The following is an 18,576-nucleotide window of genomic DNA, read 5'->3' as shown; positions in this document are numbered from 1 at the left end:
CACAAAAGTTTCGAATAGCTTTACGTTATAACGCCCGTGCTGACATATACCCAGGGACCCAAGTTGGCATCAAAAATGTTGATTGGAGAACAGCACCTACCGAGTGGCATATACTGAATACTCCATGTTGACGTGATAGAGTTTCTTCGAACCACGGCCCCTATCCAGCCCCGCGTCTACAGTCACCTATGTCGTCGTAATAGCGGTTCTTCAAATCATGAAAGAACCGCAAGTATGTACACATTGCCACATACTCACGCGGAAAGATGGTTGCAAACAGACAGACTTACGTAGATAGACAAACACATAAACACAGGTGTACCTGGAAAGTGCCCGAGGTATTCGAAGAATGCTAATGCATTAAAACGAAAACTGAAAGTGGACAAAAAGATGAATTCTCACTGGTGGGGACGGAACCCGCAACCTTCGCATTTCTAGCGCCATTGGTAGGGCATCGCACGCTCCCTGCGAAGTTTGTGGGTTCTACCCCACAGACGACAACGTATCCGTTCGTCCAGCTCCATTTCCCGTTTATTCTCTGATTTCTACATTTAGTTTACAACCACACCTTTTCTTGGCTTCATATCTTGTTGGTTTTGTATGGTCGTTACTAACGGAAATTTACCGAAGATTACTGTACCCCTAATGCGAAGTTTGATTGCAGCTGCATACGTGTTTTCATTTCGCGACATATTGGCTTGCGCAGACAACCAGTCTCGTCCGCTGCGTTGCAAAGGGAGTAAAGCGTGGCGCGAATGCCTCGCTAATCGTGACGCGTGGTTAGAATTCATGGCAGCAGTTGAAGACAGACCACCGCTCATGCAGCGCTTTTCCATGCAGACGACGCGCGCTACTCGGGCGCCATCATGTAGCCATCGTCACCGGAAAGCCAGTCGTCCGCGGCACTACGCTTTCCTCCTTGCGCTTTCGCAATACCGTCCTCCTCCGCTTTCCGTCTCTTGGTTCCGCTGCACCCTCGTCTTCCGCTTTCCTCCTAACGCTCTCTTTGCTGCCGCCGTCTTTCATCTGTGCTCCGCGTTCGCTCGTTCATCCTCTTGCTGTGCTCGTTCGCTCGGTTACGAGGACGGCAAAGTACGCCGCCGACGCTTACCGCAAGAAAGGGCGAATAAGAGATGCGCTCTAAAATTGAGCCCCTCTGTTTCCATTCCTTTCGAAGTGCTGCAATACCACGTGCACTGGTGGCCACTGTTCATATTTATGCGATCTTTTCAGCCTTCTCATGCTGAATAGAAGACAAGCATTTAATTGTGACACACGCAATAATCTTGCAAGATTTATGACTCACGGGGTACTATAACGCAAATCTCTTCTTTACTATTTCTACTCTATTTCTGCAATCAGCCCACCTAGAGATTGGTAAACAATTTTTCAGAGAGGCCCCACTTCACCTATCTGTCACCGACTTCACGAAAATTGTGAAATCTCTGCATCTGATAACACGCGCATACACTAATTATGCATGATTAGCCAAAACAAAAAAAAAAAACCTTTTCGATCATACGCGTTTCTTACTTTTAGCCTTCCTCGATTGGACAAAATGTTTTCGGCCTATGCCCACTTCGCCTATCTCTCGTGCTACTTCACAAAAGCTCGAGAACTGTCCACGCCAATGTGACGTGTACACATTAAAGATGCATATTATGCCAAAAAAAAAAAAAACTTTTACTTCGTATAGCCAGAGAGTGTCCCGTTGCGAAACAAATTTAAGATGCGTACCCGCCCATCGCTCTGGCACTATCTACAGGGAGCTGCAGGGAAGAATGCATCCTTTTCGTAATAATTATATTTTGTTTTGTGTTTGAAGCAGTACTGCGTTGTTCATTCCTTTCGGCACCTATACAAAATCGCTCTGCCAACTCTCTTTCGCGCAAGATCTGTTTTACCGGCCTTTTTAGCCTTCTGTTGCACGGTGTAGTAATTTTCGATCGGCCACCTTTAGTTATTCAAGAGGAAGCGGGCTGATCGCAAACGCCGCCACCAGCCTCCTCATCAGGTTATTTCCTTACACTGCCGTAGCTAGGTTCCACCGAAGCCCTCTCCACTTGTGTGCGCTTCTAGTCATTTTTCAGCTATTTAGATTGAAAAGAATAGTGAAGGTAATTAGTGCTATGGCCTCTGAAAGCAAAGTGAGCTTCTATAAACGAGGAGAGCGTTTGATTGGGCGCTTCAAACAAGGCTGCAGGTTGCCGTCACCTGCTTGCGTCACTTGTTACGTAAGCTTGACGCAAGTAGATTGGAATAAAACACGTTTGAATAGCTCTACGTCCTAGGGTCCTCTTCTACAAGCAAGTCCACATGATTCCGTAATTGCTTTATTACAATGTACGCACCTTGTATATGGATCTAAGGGAGGTGACCTCGGCCGGGGTGTAGGTACTTCCGGCAGAGGAAAGCTCCTCGAACAGGCCAAATCCTTTTATAGTTAGAACCTTATTTATATCCCGGACGCTCTCGATGAACTTGCTGCTGCTGATTATGTTCTCCACATCATGGAGAAAGCCGCCGTGGTCAATCGTGAACAAGAATCTGTTGGTATTATTCAGAAACTTGTACGCAGAGTCTGCGTGAAAGGAAAAAGCCCTAATAAATACAAAGGCAGAGCACGCAAAATAATTATTTGAACAAAATGATCTAGTGCTTCACACGCCGAAGTTGTACCACTCATGAACGACATCTTGCAATTATTCTGCATCCTGCTATACGGAGTAACCTATTCTGCGAGGCGCTAGGATGCATAACACATGAATGCATTCCACATGGACATTAGGTCACTTAGCACACACCTCTGAAGCCGAGTAACATACGAGGTGGTCTGGAGCGGTAAAAGTATTAAACAATAATCGGGACTTAAGCCGTGACCCCCTGCCTTCCCCTAAGCAGTATTACAGTCGCGATAGCTTTTTCGATAAATCGCTGGTGTGAACACCGCATGGCGGCTCGAGGGCTGAGTAACAATGCACAAGGGTTCACGCGCCATCAGATGAAGCACGCGCCACTTACACACAAGTACCCGCAGTCGGCAAAGACGTGGAAGAACGCAAGCCCACCGCTTAAACTGAACCATCGCAATAACAAAACGTTTCCTTCACGGCATACCTTGCAATATACGAGCTATAAAGCGGACAAATGTTCTTGAGGCACCGAGTTGTAACTGGCACTAGAGGTAAATTGAATGCATATTAAAAAGTTTTGGCGTATTCGCTGTGCCTCTTCCAGATCCAGGTGCGACACAGACTCAAAAGTACAGTTCTTGAATGCCTATTTTTCATTATGTAAAAGAAAAGTCGCAGTTTCGCCCGTAAGGAGAAGCACCGATTGCAACAGCAAATTAGTAGACAACTATACGAAGTAGGGATTGTAGTTTTATCGGCCACACAAACTCGTAAGCATTCGCTTACTAGCTTAAGAATGACATAATGTATAAACACGGCTTCACCAGGACCAAGAAAGAAACAGGCACGTGTGTCCGTTTCTTTCTACGTCTTTGTTCAGTCGCGCCTACACCTTCTATCATGGATGCAAACGAAGTAACTTACCCACGTGTTTTAACTAAATTAAGAAGCACAGTGTCACACGCGCACAGGTAAACATGAACAGAACTCGCTCGATGAGCGCAGAACTCGCTGACAAACTGCCAGAGTGAGGAATCGCGGCAGCAGCAGCGATCAATTCACCTTCGTGCAGCTGTCGCTTCAATGCGAACGAAACGTCGAAAGCACAGCGCATACGATGCTACTGGCACAACGCGCACTCTGCAAACATCCCAATTGCTTTGAAGAGGAGGCCCGTGCGGGCGGGCACATTGGCTGCTTCGCAGATCGCTTTCAATATGGCACAACCGCGCCATAAGCAGCCGCCGCCGGAGAAGAACGCATCCCCCCGCGCCTGCCACGTGACGGGAGAAGGTGCGCTTCCAGCCCTCCTTCCTCGCTCGCACACGCGAGATTGAGCCGCGTTCGCGCCCACACCCTCGCAGACTTTCACTCGCACATACAGTATACGGCCCGCGGCGTCGATTTTATCGCCCTTAGACTAAACTTATACGGAAAAGTACGGAAAATGCAGAAATGCACCTGGAGTGTCCATATAATTGCTATCGCAATAATATTCGTCTACAAGCAAATGTAGTCACTAACAGTTTTACTGCACAGCTGCCTACGTTGTAAAAACGATAACAAAACACTACCGAAAAAGCGACGTAACGACGTCTGTGACACTATACTTCTTTTGCATAATGCTGACAGCTCAGCGGGAACTGTTACGGTTGGAGTCTAGCACCCCGTGCAAAAACGACGCTCGCCCACCATGCCTCATCGAAACGAAGTGTGACTTCCTAATTCGCCATGGTTGCCTCGAGTTTATGCCGGTCTTGCGGAAGCCGCGCAGTGTTTACAGGGCCCTTCTGTGTGTGTGCAACTAAGAGGGACCCTTTCCTCGAACTGTCAAGCTCTACAGGAGAACATTCGCGAACCAGCAACGTACAAAAGAAAAGGATAAGCGTTTACAATTCCCGGGCCAGATGCTTCATATAACCTGAGGCGGGACACCATGTCCTTGCTGCAGGCTTGGTATATATGCGGAGGCGCGGCGCCCATCCACAAACCAGACTCTGTGCCTGTCACGTGACGTCAACGGGAGCAAGATCCATCCCACAATTTTAGAGCCTATTTAAGGGGCTCCGAAATGTACTTTTTAACACTTCATTCTCTTCTCATCATCTTTCACCAACCTTTGAATAAACCATGCTAGTTTCGCACTAGAAATCTTCTCGTCCTGGCCTGGTCTCCATGGTCTACCGGATGCCTACAGCCCGCCGACAACGCCACGCTACCCAATAGTAACGTCGGTCGAGCTTTGATAAACAGGCGTCGCTACAACTCGGCTGCATTACGATACGCTACCCTGGAGTACGCTACAAACTGGCTCGCAGCGATTGAGCTACGCAAGCCTGGTGACCTCAACGTGGATGACATCTACAAGATCATAGCCTCTCACGTCCTGGTGACAACGTCCGGAAGAAAAGTGTCAGGATTCATGACTGCATATGGAGAGTGCACGGCTTTTCTTCACTAAGATATCACTTGGCTTTAGGTATTCTTTTGGAGAAGTACAGAGCAGTGATTTGTCTTTAACCGTTGTCGGAAGTTTTGAGTACGTCGAGTTTGTTATAGTGTGAAGAATTAAGAAGAAACAGCGCCAACTAAGACGATCAGGAGAGGGAGAACGATACAGGACCAGCGCCATCCTTCTCCCTCGCGTAATCGTCTTAGTTGGCGCTATTCCTTCCTAATTCAAGTATGCACCATCTAGCCAAATGAATGCTGTCCTGAACAAGTGTGAATACTTTGCAGCGCTAAGGGCAGCCATGAACTTGAAGGCTCTAAAGAAGCCGGAATTGTTGAGCTTGGCCAGAGAGTTGGGCCTCCAAATTGCCGAATCAAAGAGAAAGCCGGAGATCATGGAGGCGATCAAAGCGATCGGGGCAGACGACGATGAACTGAAGGAATGCCTAGAGAGCATTGCGGAGAAAGAGGAAGAGCGTAAGCGCTTAGACGAAAAGGAAGAGCGTAAGCGCCTAGAGGAAAAAGAGGAGCGCGGCCGTGTTGCACGCTATGCACTCGAAATGAAGCGCCTAGAGATTGAGCTTTTGAAAGCTCAAAATAATGAAAAACCTTCCACAGAGGCACGTGAAAGCGAGCGCAGAATGACAGACTTCATGGCACCCTACGCGGTATGAGGGGACATACGTCTTTTTCTGCTGCAGTTTGAGCGCACGTGTGAGAAGGCAAAATTTGCCAGAAACACGTGGCCGCAACGCTTGCTTACGTTGCTGCCACGTGAGGTAGCTGATATCACTGCCCGCATTGGGAAAGAATAAGCAGAGGACTTCGATGAAGTCAAAACGAATCTGCTTAACAGTATAAATTATCAGCGGAAGCATTCAGGCGAAAATTCAGGGAGGTCGAGACGACCAAAAGTGAGTAATACTCAGACCCCTTGGAGGTAAAGCTGAAGGAATGGCTCAGAGAAGAGGGTGCACTCGGTGACGCGGAAAAGACAATGCAGTGCGTTTCTTTAGAACAGTTCTACGGCCGGCTGCCAGTAAACACCAAGTATTGGGTTCAGGATAGGCCAGGCGTGCACACTATCACGAGAGCGGCTGGTCTCGCTGAGGAGTACGTAACTCGCCGTGCGGACGAAAGCAACGAAGCTCCTAAGAAGGAGATGAATAAATACATACCCAACAAGCCAAAGCGATGGTCAAATTCGAGTCGATATAAAACTATGGAAAGGTCAGATTCGGTGAAAAATATTGATGTAGACAGCGAGGGAGAGAAGAAGTCACCCGAACAGAGTGCAGAAAGGGAGAAGGAAGGAAACTTTCGGGGCGAAGAAACCAGTAGTATCTACAACTGCCAGCAAACGGGCCATATCTTCGTGGGATGCAGAAATCCCAAACCAGTGTTAATGTCACTAACTAGAAGCGAGGAATACCTCAAATTGCGAGAACCGTACAGTCCAAACCTCGTGGTAAATGGCAAACCGTGTAGAGTGCTTCGCGACTCGGCAGCCACAATGGACGTTGAGCATCCGTCGTATGTAGAGGAAGGCCAGTTCAAGGGAGAATGTTCTTGGATAAGGCAAGCCGTGTTTGTCCAGTGCTTGTCTCCCTGTGGCCACGACTCGTATTGAAGGCGCCTTTGGAGTACTGGACACTGAAGCTGCCGTCTCGGCACATCTCCCGCTAGAATATCCATATTTGTTTTCTAAGAAATCTGAGGATTTGCTGCGACGCAGGGGAATCCGGTTTAGTGAAGGAATAGGGCAAGCTCTAACTCGTTTCAAAGCAAGGGATCTCGCGCCCAAGGCAGTGTACGAGTGTCCATTGGTGGAGGAAACAGGTTTGACAGAGGTTTCGTCAACCAGTACCAAAGAGGACAGCCCTGTAGGGGATAATACGGAAAGTACCTTAGCTAATGAATAGGTCAGGCAAGCGCAGGAGCCTGAAATGTCTCGCGAAGCAGTATGCACGAGAAAGTAAGTAAACGTAAGGCTTGCGACAATGATTGCTGAGCAGAAAATGCGTAAGGCCCGAATCAATGCTAAGCATTACTATGACAGGACGGCTAGGACGCGTCGCTTTTAAGTTGGGGAAAAGGTAATGATCTTGAAACCCTCATTGAAAAACAAACTAGAGGTTCAATGGGAAGGACCGGTTGACATAATTCAAATATTATCTGAAACCATTTACGTAATCATGGTGCCGGAAAAACGAAGGACACCACAAGTGTACCATACCAATCTACTTAAACCCTACCTGCAGAGGGAGGCCATCGTGAACTTGTCCTTTAGCCAAACTGAGGAGATGCCTGTCTACTTTCCGCAGTTAACATCAGTAACGGAGGTAAAAGACATTCACGAGACCATTGACAAGCTAGTAGAGCTGGCGGAGTTTAATCCCAATCAAAAGGCCGAACTGAGAGAACTTGTCTTTGAATTTAAAGACATATTTGCAGACACCCCTGGCAGGACCACTGCGATCGTTCACGACATCGAGTTAACCTCATCGGACCCAGTTCGTTCGAAAGCTTACCGCGTTTCACCTCGTCAGCGTGAAGTCATGGCCGCTGAAATAAACAAGATGTTAGAGCTAGGTGTAATCGAGCCAGGAGAAAGTGATTATACCTCGCCTCTTATCTTGGTTGAGGTCCCGGTTGAGGCCGCGATCATGTATCGATTACCGCAGGCTCAATTTAATCACGAAGGACCAGACTTATCCAATACCGCATATCGAGGAAAGGCTTGAAAAAGTGAGCAGTGCTAATTTCATCTCTACGCTCGATTTAGTCAGAGGGTACTGGCAGGTTCCGTTGAAGGAGAGGGCAAGCAGGCTTGCGTCGTTTATTTCCCCGATGGGAACCTTTCGGCCGAAAGTCCTGAGCTTTTGTTTGAAGAATGCTCCCTATTGCTCCTGTCCTTATCGACCAGGTGCTACGAGGAATGGAGGACTTTGAACTTCCGTATCTCGATGACATAGCAATCTTTTCTTCATCAAAGGCGGACCATATACACCACATGCGAACCATGTTGCGTCGTCTACGAGAGGCCAACTTAACTGTCAAGGCTCTCAAATGCCAATTAGGGCGCGCGGAGGTAGCTTACCAACGTCATGTAATAGGGCAAGGCCATCGTCGTCCTACCGAGGTGAAACTGACCGCAACAGACAACTTCCCGCAACCAGCAACCACGAACCAAGCGGGACATCAGATCATTCCTTGGCCTGACGGGTTATTACCAAAGATATATCCCGCGGTATTCCGAGATTGCGAGTTCTTTGACGGATGCTCTCAGAAAAACAGAACCACAAGCGGTAAAGTGGGATGACGCAAAAGAAAAGACCTTTAGTATGCTGAAGAAAGCATTAACGAGTCAGCCAGTGTTGAACGCACCCGACTACTCTAAGCCTTTCATTCTTCAGTGTCATGCCAGTGACAGGGGTATGGGGGTGGTGCTCTATCAAAAGAGAGATGACGAGAACGAACACACTGTACTGTACGCCAGTAAAAAGCTTTCAGTTCGTGAGGGAGCATACAGTGCGTCAAAAAAAGAACGCGCCTGCCTAGTATGGGCGGTGCAGCAGCTAGCTTGCTATATCGCTGGTTCAAGGTTCACCATAGAAACTGATCACTGTCCTCTCACATGGCTGCAGTCCATGTATACGAAAAACGGTCGTTTTTCGCGCTGGAGCTTGGATTTTCAGCAGTACATCTTCCATATTCGCTAAAAGAAGGGTAAGCTTAACGGCAATGCCGACCGTCTGAGTCGTTGCCCATAGAGTAACGAAAGCCTCATGCTCACCCGGATTTCGATGGCATTTTTGCGTTCGTTCATACGTTTTTTTTTCGCGAAGTTGTAATGGATTGTTAGCTGATTTTAATGACCACATCTTAACACTTTCAAGAAATGGTTGTTTTTAGTGTTCAGGGGGGGGGGGGACGCGTGAAAGGAATGGGAAAGGAGTAGCGGCTTTCCTTTTTTTTTTTTAAAGCCTGGTGTATGTTGGAGGAGGGTGGCCTTGTGCTCGCTGCTTTGTGGTGGTGGGTGGGGCACTGCTCTTGGGTGATTGCTTGCCCACGCAGGAGACGATAAGTTTCGAGACCTGTTTGCAAGTCCATTTTCACCGGACCAGACCAAGGAGAGAAGTCACAAGAGCGCCACGACGACTGATGAACGACTCTTAGAAATCTACCAGCTACGAGCCAAGGGTTCGTCACCTCCGAGGGGAATTCTGATACTGAAGGGCCGATCTCTCGCGCAGCGTCTGCTGGCCCCTACGCGTCGGAACCGCTGGAGATGCTGTTACGTTTGGCGTCTAGCACCCCGTGCAAAAGGTGCTCTCGCCGACCATAACCTCATCGAAACGATTTGTGACTACCTAATTCGGCTTGGTTGCCTCGAATGTATGCAGGTCTGGCGGAAGCCCCGCAGTTTTTACAGGCCCGTTTTGTGTGTGTGCGACTTGAGGGGGACCTTTTCCTCGAACTGCCAAGCTCTACAGGAGAACATTCGCGAACCAGCAAAGCTCAAAAGAGAAGGATAAGCGTCTACAATTTCATGACTTGAGGCTTGGTATAACCGGAGGCTTCACGCCCTTTTCTTGCTGCAGGCTTTGTATAACCAGATGCGGGACACTCATTCATTGCTGCAGGCTTGGTATCTACGGTGGCGGGACGCCCGTTCCTTGAACCAACGTCGCCTAAAAGACAGGAGAAACGTCTACGGAACTGAGGCTTGGTATAACCGGAGGCAGGATGCCCATCCACCAGACTCTGTGCCTGTCACGTGACGTCAACGGGAGCAAGATCCCTCCCACGATTATAGAGAGCCTATTTAAGGGACAGCGAAATGTACTTTTTGACACTTAATTCTATTCTCATCATCTTTCACCGACCTTTTAATGAAGTGTGCAAGTTTCGCACTAGAAATCGTCTCGTACATGCCTGGTTGCCATTGTCGACCGCATGCCTGCAGCCCGCCGACAACGCCACGCTACCCAATAGTAACGTCGGTCGAGCTTCGATAAACAGGCGTCGCTACAACTCGGCAGCAGTACGATACGCTACCCTGGAGTACGCAACAGAACGTACAATTCCCGCTTCCATCGGGGACGATAGACTTGCGGGTAACTGCAAACACGAGAAAAAATTTTGCTCTGATAGATGTCTCACTAGGCCTTCTTTGGATTTCACACAGCTTGTTCGCCGCACTAACATAGCCCTGCGAGCCCAAGCTTCTTGTAGCCAAGCAAGATATAGGAGAAATATATTGGAGTACTCCTGTTCTTCCACCACGAACGCGGCTCCCACCGTAATACAAAGTAAAAGTAATGACTGTCAGAGGCCTCGGCTGCAGAAACTGCCACTTTGTCGCGTTCTGCGTCATTGTGGATTCCACCAGAGCGAAGTATCACACGAAAATGAGGGAAACAGCCCAATGAAGATGGCGTGCTTCGATATATTGTGTACTCGTGTAGTAAGCACGCGCGCTCCTCTAGCACGCCTGATGTGCCACCTCGCTAACGCTGCGGTACATTGTCACTATGCACAGACAGCAAACACTGGGAATACAGAGCAGGACACTTTAATAAGGCAAACTGAAAATCCAATAGCCATTGACCTCCTCTTCTCTTCTGCAATGCCCGATAGCCTTGTCTTAATCTGCGTGCCGTATATTGAATGCGCCATTTTCTCCCTTCAGAGAGAGCATCGTCCCGATGACCAGCCAACGGCAGGAACATGTCGTTTGGGACGAGGTGCGGGCACTTCACTTCATTCCGAGCAATAGGGCTTCATGCGCACAATGTGCACGACTTCTGGTGGACGCCAGAGACAACCTCGCAGTTCACGTCACTGAGGCGTCGTACAACATTATACGGAATAAAGTACCTCTCGAGTAGCTTTTCTGAAAGTCCTCGCCAGCGGATGGGACTTCAAAGACATACTTTCTCGCCTAGCTGATAGGTGACGTATTGGTGTTTTCGGCTGTCAACGCCGAGTCCTGTTTCCGGGTTATTCTGACGTGCACAAGCTATCTCGCTTTTCAGCCCGTCGAGTGAATGCTTCAGCGTCCGTGGCTGTATCACCGTAGCCATGTGGTGACATCGCATCGAGCATCATCGACACTTAAAGACCAGGAAGGTGGCTAAATCGTGTCTTTCGTGTTTTCTGCGGCTTTTCTGCGGTTCTTTTCATGCACGGATGTGTGTCCTCCCAATTTTTTGTTACCGTCTACGTACATAGCATGATCCCGGTAGTCTTGTTCAAGCGTTTTGCTAAGCAGTTTCTTTAAGGTTGATAGGCTACAGTCTTTCGATGAGCCGTGCCGCTGAGGCTAAGCACTGTCTTTAGGAGTGTACCGGCAAATGCAGTCCCTCTATCCGTTATAATCACCGTTGACCGACCATGCCGCAAAACCACGTTTTCACTGTGCAATCGAACTGCTTCGACTTGGTGCCACTTGGAAGGGCCTTGGTTTTGGCGTAGCGTGTCAGGTTAATTGGTGGCAACAATGACCCGTTCTTCCAGTATTGGGAGTCGGGAATGGTCTAAGAAGGTACATGCCGATTTGGGCAAATGGCGTCGTGGGCACTTGAACTGGATATAACAGCCCAGCTGCTTTCAAATGTGGTGGTTTGCTTCGTTGACAATTGAGGCACGTGAGCACGCAATGTTTCACAAAGACGGCAATCTTTGGCTCGTAATATTTCTCTTTGATGCGGGCCCATGCTCGCGTGTAGCCGAGGTGGACCGATGCCGTTCATTGTGGCAGGCTTGTAACACCTCAGGACAGACAGTCGGGATGACAAGTAGGCGGCTGCTTTCGCATCAAAGAATGTTCTTCTAGTAGAGAACATTATTAAGGAAACCAGAATGATGGTAAGCTTCCTGGGAATGTGTTGGGCGCGCTTTTGATTCAACCTTCTAAAATATCAATAAGCGGATTCAGCTCACTGTCTTCTCGCTGCTGTCGAGCAATGGTGGCCGTGCCTAGAACTCGTATAAAAGCCGCTTCTTCGTCATCTTCTCCGACTTCATGCTCGATTGGTTACATTCAAAAGCAGTCGGCGGCGGAGTGTTGTCGTCCAGACGCACACCACTTTCATATAGAATTCTTGAAACCTTAGGCTCCATCCTTCTCGTCGACCACGTGGATCCTTCGGGTTCGTCATCTAGCAAAGTCAGTGATGGTCGCTGACAACGCTGATCGAGTGGCTATAGATATATGGGCGAAACTTCATAACTGCACATACCACCACAAGATATTCCTTTTCTGCGGTTGAGTAATTAGACTCCGCACATGAGAGCGTCCTGCTTACGTATGCTATGACTCTCTCAGCTGAGTCTCACCATTGCACGAGCACAGCGCCTAGGCCGACGTTGCTAGCATCTGTATGAATTAGGGCAGGAGCGTCCTCGTCAATGTGAGAGCTAGTACAGGAGGTATTTGCAGGTGCTTTCGGAGATCATTAAACGCTATTGGCGCTTCTCCCTATATGAAAGCAACGTCTGTTATAGTAAGCCGTGTTAACGCGAAGCTATATGCAAAAAAATTGGAATAGATATTTTGAAATCTACACAGAAACCTAAGAAATACCCCACAACCATCTTGCCTGTCGGCGCTGAGAATTCAGTGAGTGCCGTGATCTTCTCGGAGTCAGAGTGGGTTCCTTGATGGCTCACGCCACCTAAAAGTGACATTTTTCTGCTTTGAGTGTTACGCTGGTGGACTGTATCGTCTGTAATACCGCCTGCAAGCGCCTGAGGTCTTCAAGGCACGTTTCCGAAGAAACTATGACGTCGTCGACGTACAGGAAACATGACTTCCACTTCACTTCAGGTCTGACAGTAGCGTATCCATGAGTTGCTGAAAAGTCGCTGGAGCTGAGTACAAACCGAAAGCAAGGACCATGAATTTCAGAAGCCCGTCAGGCATTATGAAAGCAGTCTTTTCTCTTTATCTCTCGCCAACGTCGATTAGCCAATAGCCATTTTTAGGTGCATCGACGACAAGGAGCAAGCATGCCTCAACCTATCGAGAGAATCATCGATAGGCGGTAATGGGCATACGTCTTTCTTTGCTACCCGGTTCAGCTTGCGGCAGTCGAGACAGAAAAGCAGACTGCAATCTTTCTTTTATTGCGATGGCTGATGCCTGTTAAACGTGAATGCCCGCAGTATTAAAAACAAAACTGAGTTATTGGAATTACCCTAATGCAGCACGATCCGCCCATTACTATTATGACAGAAACGTGGCTTCATGCAGATGATTCGCTTCAAGCACGGCCACCATGGATGAGCAGGACGCTAAGCTTGGATACAGCCAGCGAGCCAGCTCATCTGGCAGCATGGATTCAGCACGACTACGGTGGACGCGACCGGCTCCCTTCATAATCGTCAGCTAGCAGCCGCTTCACTTGGGCACGGCACCACTTCGAGAATGGCAGGCTTACGTCCATTGCCTTTTCAGGTTAGTTACCTGAAAGTTGTTGCTTGCGCTAAATCCAGTAATAATTGCTTGTTGGTGGTGTCGTGCCCACGAGACCTGAATGATGTGCTGAAACATTTTTTGAATCTTGCGTGTCAAATGTGTGATGCCGTGTCTGCAATAACACTGATGCTGTCGGGAGACGTTGAAACAAATCCTGGAGCAATGACTAAGGCTCAAGAAGAAGCTCTTGCTGCTGCACTAGAGGCTATTAAGAAATTAGAAGTAGTGCACTCACACCTGCTTTCTCAACTAACTAGTGTCAAAGCCAGTAATACGGTAGTTATAAACAATTTTCCAATAGCTAGAAAACGAGCTGGTAACACTACTCGCTGAACTGAAAATTTCGAAACTAAAACAAGAGGCCGCTGATGGTGACATCAAGCTGCTGAACGACAAGATCGCCGCGCTGTTCGATACTCCCGCATCCGGAAGCTCGGCTGTTACAAAGGCAGGTGCTGATACCCTTCGCGGTGTATCTAGTCGACTGACCACAATTTCTTCAGGATGCTATGACACTGAGGATAGAACGCGACGCTAAAACCTGCGATTTTTTAACATACCGAACGACGAAAAATGTGACTGGGCTGCGTCCGAGCAAAGAATTGCTGATTTCTGTCCTGAAAAACTAGACCTAAGCCTATCTGGCACGCACTTCGAAAGGGTACATAGGTTAGGCAAGCGTGCCGATAACAAAAAAGAGACCCATCATAGCGAGGTTGACGTTTTATAAGGATAAAGAACGCATCTTGTCAGCGGCGCGAAAGCTTAAGGGCTCTGGGTTTTCGATTTGAGAATCCTTCTCCCCAGCTATATCACACGCAAGAAGAGAACCGACCGAATTCGCGAAGGCTAGAAATAGTATTTCAAGCTAGCGTCGACAGAATGTTCATAGATATCACAACCTACGTGTACGACGGGGTCACTAGCACAGTAGCGCAGGTGAGCAGATAGCTGAAGCATAGCACTCGAACTCATGACTGTCAGCAGGCACCAGAACCTCGGATCCTACCGTCACTGTCAATATCATTTACTAATATTCGAAGCCTTGTGCGCAAGCTCGATCAAGTCTCTTCTTTCCTAAACGATGCAGGTTCTGACATTATCATCTTGACGGAAACATGGCTCGATCCGGACATTTCAGACAATGAAATAAGTCCCATATATACCACGTATTGACAAGTGTACTTATCTTTATTGGGCGGCCACGTTTCGCCACCTAACCAATGTTATCACACAGCGCGGGACGCGCCTGCATGTATCTGAAGTTTCTGGAAAGTTATCGATGCTTCTATCCGCTGTCTGTTGTCGCCGAACCTTATTATCTGATTTCAACGCCTGACGCGAATGATGTAGAACTTTGTGGAAGGCACGGGGGTCCCAACGATTAGTCTGGAACACTCGACGACTGCTGTATAAAAGCCGACGCGCTTGACCCGCTGATCCGATTCTCGACGATCGCCGACCGTGTTCGCCGCGATGGTTGTGCAATAAGTGTAGCCTGTTCTTGTGGGCACAGGTTCGCCCAATAAAAGTTAGTTTTGTCTTTCACAGTATTGCTACTGTGTTCTTGAAGTCACCACCACGTTACATCTGGTGGAGGTGCTTGTGCGTTCATGTACCGAACGCCCCCGCAAAGCCACGATCCAAGCCCGAAGCCCGATGACAAAACCAACATCGCCCAAGACCGGCGCGCTAGCCGCAGACTGCAAGGACCGCCCCCAGAGCACGGACTTCTACCTGAGATGACAAAGAAGATCGTGGTCAAGGCAACCCCAATGGCTGCCCCAGCGTCTCCCGTTATCCTACAACAACCTCGTGACCCAACGACCTTCCATGGTGCAGCGACGGAAGACCCGGAATCATGGCTGGAGACCTACGAACGAATTGCGACGTTCAACAACTGGGACGCCGACGACAAGCTGCGGCATGTCTACTTCGCCTTAGAAGACGCCGCCAGAACGTGGTTTCAGAACAGGGAGTCGGCCTTCACAACGTGACACCTGTTCCGTAGCGGCTTCCTGCGCACCTTTACAAGCGTCGTGCGCAAGGAAAGGGCCGAAGCTATGCTGGACGCCCGAGTGCAGCTACTAAACGGAAACCTTGCCATCCTTAAGGAAGAAATGAGCCGTCTATTTCGCCACGCCGACCCTGAAATGCCCGAGGAGAAAAAACTCCGCCTACTCATGCGTGGTGTGAAGGAGGAACTTTTTGCCGGAATGGTACGAAGCCAACCAAACACCGTCGACGAGTTTCTTCGCGAGGCCTCCAGCATCGAGCAGACACTCGAGATGCGAAACTGGCAATTCGACCGCCGCCCAAACTCGACAAGCTACGCGGGAGTTCAGTCACTGGCCACCGACGACCTGCGCGAGACTATCCGAGCGGTCGTGCGGGAGGAGCTACAGAAGCTGTTCCCGTCATCACAGCCTCAAATGACTTCGATTGCCGAAGCCGTGCGTTAGGAGCTTCAACAACAACTCGGAGTTGCCCCTGGATCGCCGCAGCCTCAGCCGCAAGCGATGACATACGCCACTGTAGCCCGCCGTCACGTTCCTCCTCCGCGCCCACGGCCGGGCTCAGTGACGACACAGTTCCGTCGTCCACCACCACCCCCGCCGCCAACATGCCAACCCGTCAACCCACGCGGCATTCCAAGGAAGACTGACGTTTGGCGCGCGCCCAACCATCGCCTGCTCTGCTTGTACTGCGGAGAAGCCGGCCATGTGTACCGCCGATGCCCATACCGGGAGATGGGACTGCTAGGTTTCGCCGTTAACGCGCCGCGGTCATAGATTGGCGAACGACCTCACGATATCGCCGACTACATCGCCGCCACTCAGTGGAGCCGACCTTCCCGTTTGCCTTCACCAGGCCGCTACCTGTCGCCCCAGCGCCGACCATTCACTGGCCCAGCCCAGGGCCAGTCCGTCAGCCCATATCCGGAAAACTAAAAGCAGCAACCGATGGAGGTGCGGTTGCTGTTCGTTGAACTGACGAAGATCCTCCGCCACCGACGAAGACACCGAATAGACTACCTCGACGACATAACGACACGCCGCCGTCCCGACGAAGTGTGGAAGCAATGAGTACGACGACGAAAGACAGCGTGACGACGCCACGTACCAGTCACAGGTCATCGCGACGCAGCCGTGATCCGACGCTAAGACCTAACTGTAACGCAAGACAAAGGACCACCGACCTCGACGTGCTTCTCGACAGCCACGCAGTCACCTCTTTAGTAGACACAGGAGCCGATTACTCCGTCATGAGTGGACCCATCGCCACCCAGTTGAGGAAAGTTACGGCCCCATGGGAAGGCCCTCAAATTCGGACCGCTGGAGGAGACCTCATAACGCCGACTGGAGTCTGCACGGCAAGAATAACCATTCATGACCAGACTTACCCTGCCACCTCCGTTATCCTCCAACAGTGTTCACGAGACGTCATTCTCGGCATGGACTTCCTGAATCAACATGGCGCAGTCATCGACCTGAAGTCGAAATCGATAACGCTGTCGCAAGATCAAGCGATACCGCCGGAGAGCTGTCGTTGTCAACACGCCTTGAGTGTGCAGGAAGATCAAGTGAGCATCCCCCCGCGTTCCAGCATTATTATTTCCGTCGGCACCGAAACACCCATTGACGTAGAAGGCGTCATCGAGGGCGACCAACATCTACTGCTCGACCGTGAAATTTGCGTCGCAAGAGGGATCGCTCGACTCCACGAAGGGCAAGTGAAAGTTATGCTAACCAACTTCAGCCAAGAGTTCAAGCACATCGACAAGGGCACGACAATCGCATACATCCAGGAAATTGTAGACACCAGTAATGTCTTTGTCCTCTCGGATTTTGCCGCATCTACCCCGATGAGCATAGTCCCCGAACCAGACTTCGACGTGAATCCAAGTCTTCCTATGAGTAAGCAGCAACAGATCAGAAGTCTTCTCCGACGATACAAAGACTGCTTTTTGACGTCATCGAGGATTCGACAAACATCAATTGCAAAGCATCGCATAATAACCGAAGAGTGCGCTCGAGCATTCTGCCAGAGCCCTTGCCGAGTTTCGACGCGAGAACGTGAAGCTATTAGGCAACAAGTCGACGAAATGCTACGCGACGACATCATCCAGTCATCGAAAAGCCCGTGGGCCTCTCCTGCAGTCCTGGTGAAGAAAAAGGACGGAACCCTACGCTTCTGCGTCGATTATCGTCAACTGAACAAGATGACAAAGAAGGATGTGTACCCCCTTCCAGGGATAGACGACGCATTGGATCGGCTCTGCAACGCTAAATACTTCTCGTCGATGGACCTCAAGTCTGGCTACTGGCAAATAGAGGTCGACGAGAGAGATCGCGAAAAGACCGCCTTCATCACGCCCGACGGCCTCTACGAGTTCAAGGTCATGTCATTCGGACTGTGCTCTGCGCCTGCAACATTTCAGCGCGTCATGAACACGGTGTTAGCAGGATTGAAGTGGCAGACGTGTCTTGTTTACTTGGATGACGTCGTTGTCTTAGCCGGAAATTTCGACGATCACCTTAGGCGGCTGCCAACAGTGTTAGAGGCCATCAAGTCATTATGGCTCACTATGAAGCCGGAAAAGTGCCGCTTCGCTTACGATGAGCTTTTGTTCCTAGGCCACGTCATCAGCAAATCAGGAGTACGCCCCGACCCACAGAAGACAGCTGCCATCGCAAAGTTCCGGCAGCCAACCGACAAGAAGGCAGTGCGCCGATTCCTTGGCATGTGTGCCTACTATAGGCGCTTTGTCATGGACTTTTCACGCATCGCGGAGCCGCTAACACATCTAACCAAATGTGATGTCAAGTTCAAGTGGAAAACGCCGCAGGCGGAAGCAATTTAAGAACTCAAACGACGCATGCAGTCGCCGCCGGTACTTGCACACTTCGACGAGGATGCCGATACCGAAGTCCACATTGACGCCAGTAGCCTAGGCCTCGATGCCATCCTAGTCCAGAGTAAAGAAGGACTTGAACGGGTGATATC

At 49.6% G+C, this 18,576-nt stretch overlaps 1 protein-coding gene across 1 annotated transcript in view; it reads right to left on the bottom strand.

The window, feature by feature from the left end:
- Window positions 1-1,216: 1,216 nt before the first annotated feature.
- LOC129384868 (uncharacterized) overlaps window positions 1,217-18,576 on the bottom strand; it is a 50,524-nt gene continuing 33,164 nt past the window's right edge. Inside the window, exons 3-4 of the mRNA XM_055070452.1 lie at window positions 2,352-2,581; window positions 1,217-1,243 (exon numbers count right to left, since the gene is read on the bottom strand). Of these exons, the coding sequence (XP_054926427.1) occupies window positions 1,217-1,243; window positions 2,352-2,581 (257 nt within the window). The remainder of the gene's footprint in view (window positions 1,244-2,351; window positions 2,582-18,576) is intronic.

Source organism: Dermacentor andersoni, chromosome 4 (genome assembly GCF_023375885.2).
Source record: "Dermacentor andersoni chromosome 4, qqDerAnde1_hic_scaffold, whole genome shotgun sequence".
Lineage (NCBI taxonomy): Eukaryota > Metazoa > Arthropoda > Arachnida > Ixodida > Ixodidae > Dermacentor > Dermacentor andersoni.
This window is presented reverse-complemented; position numbering and strand designations above follow the sequence as displayed.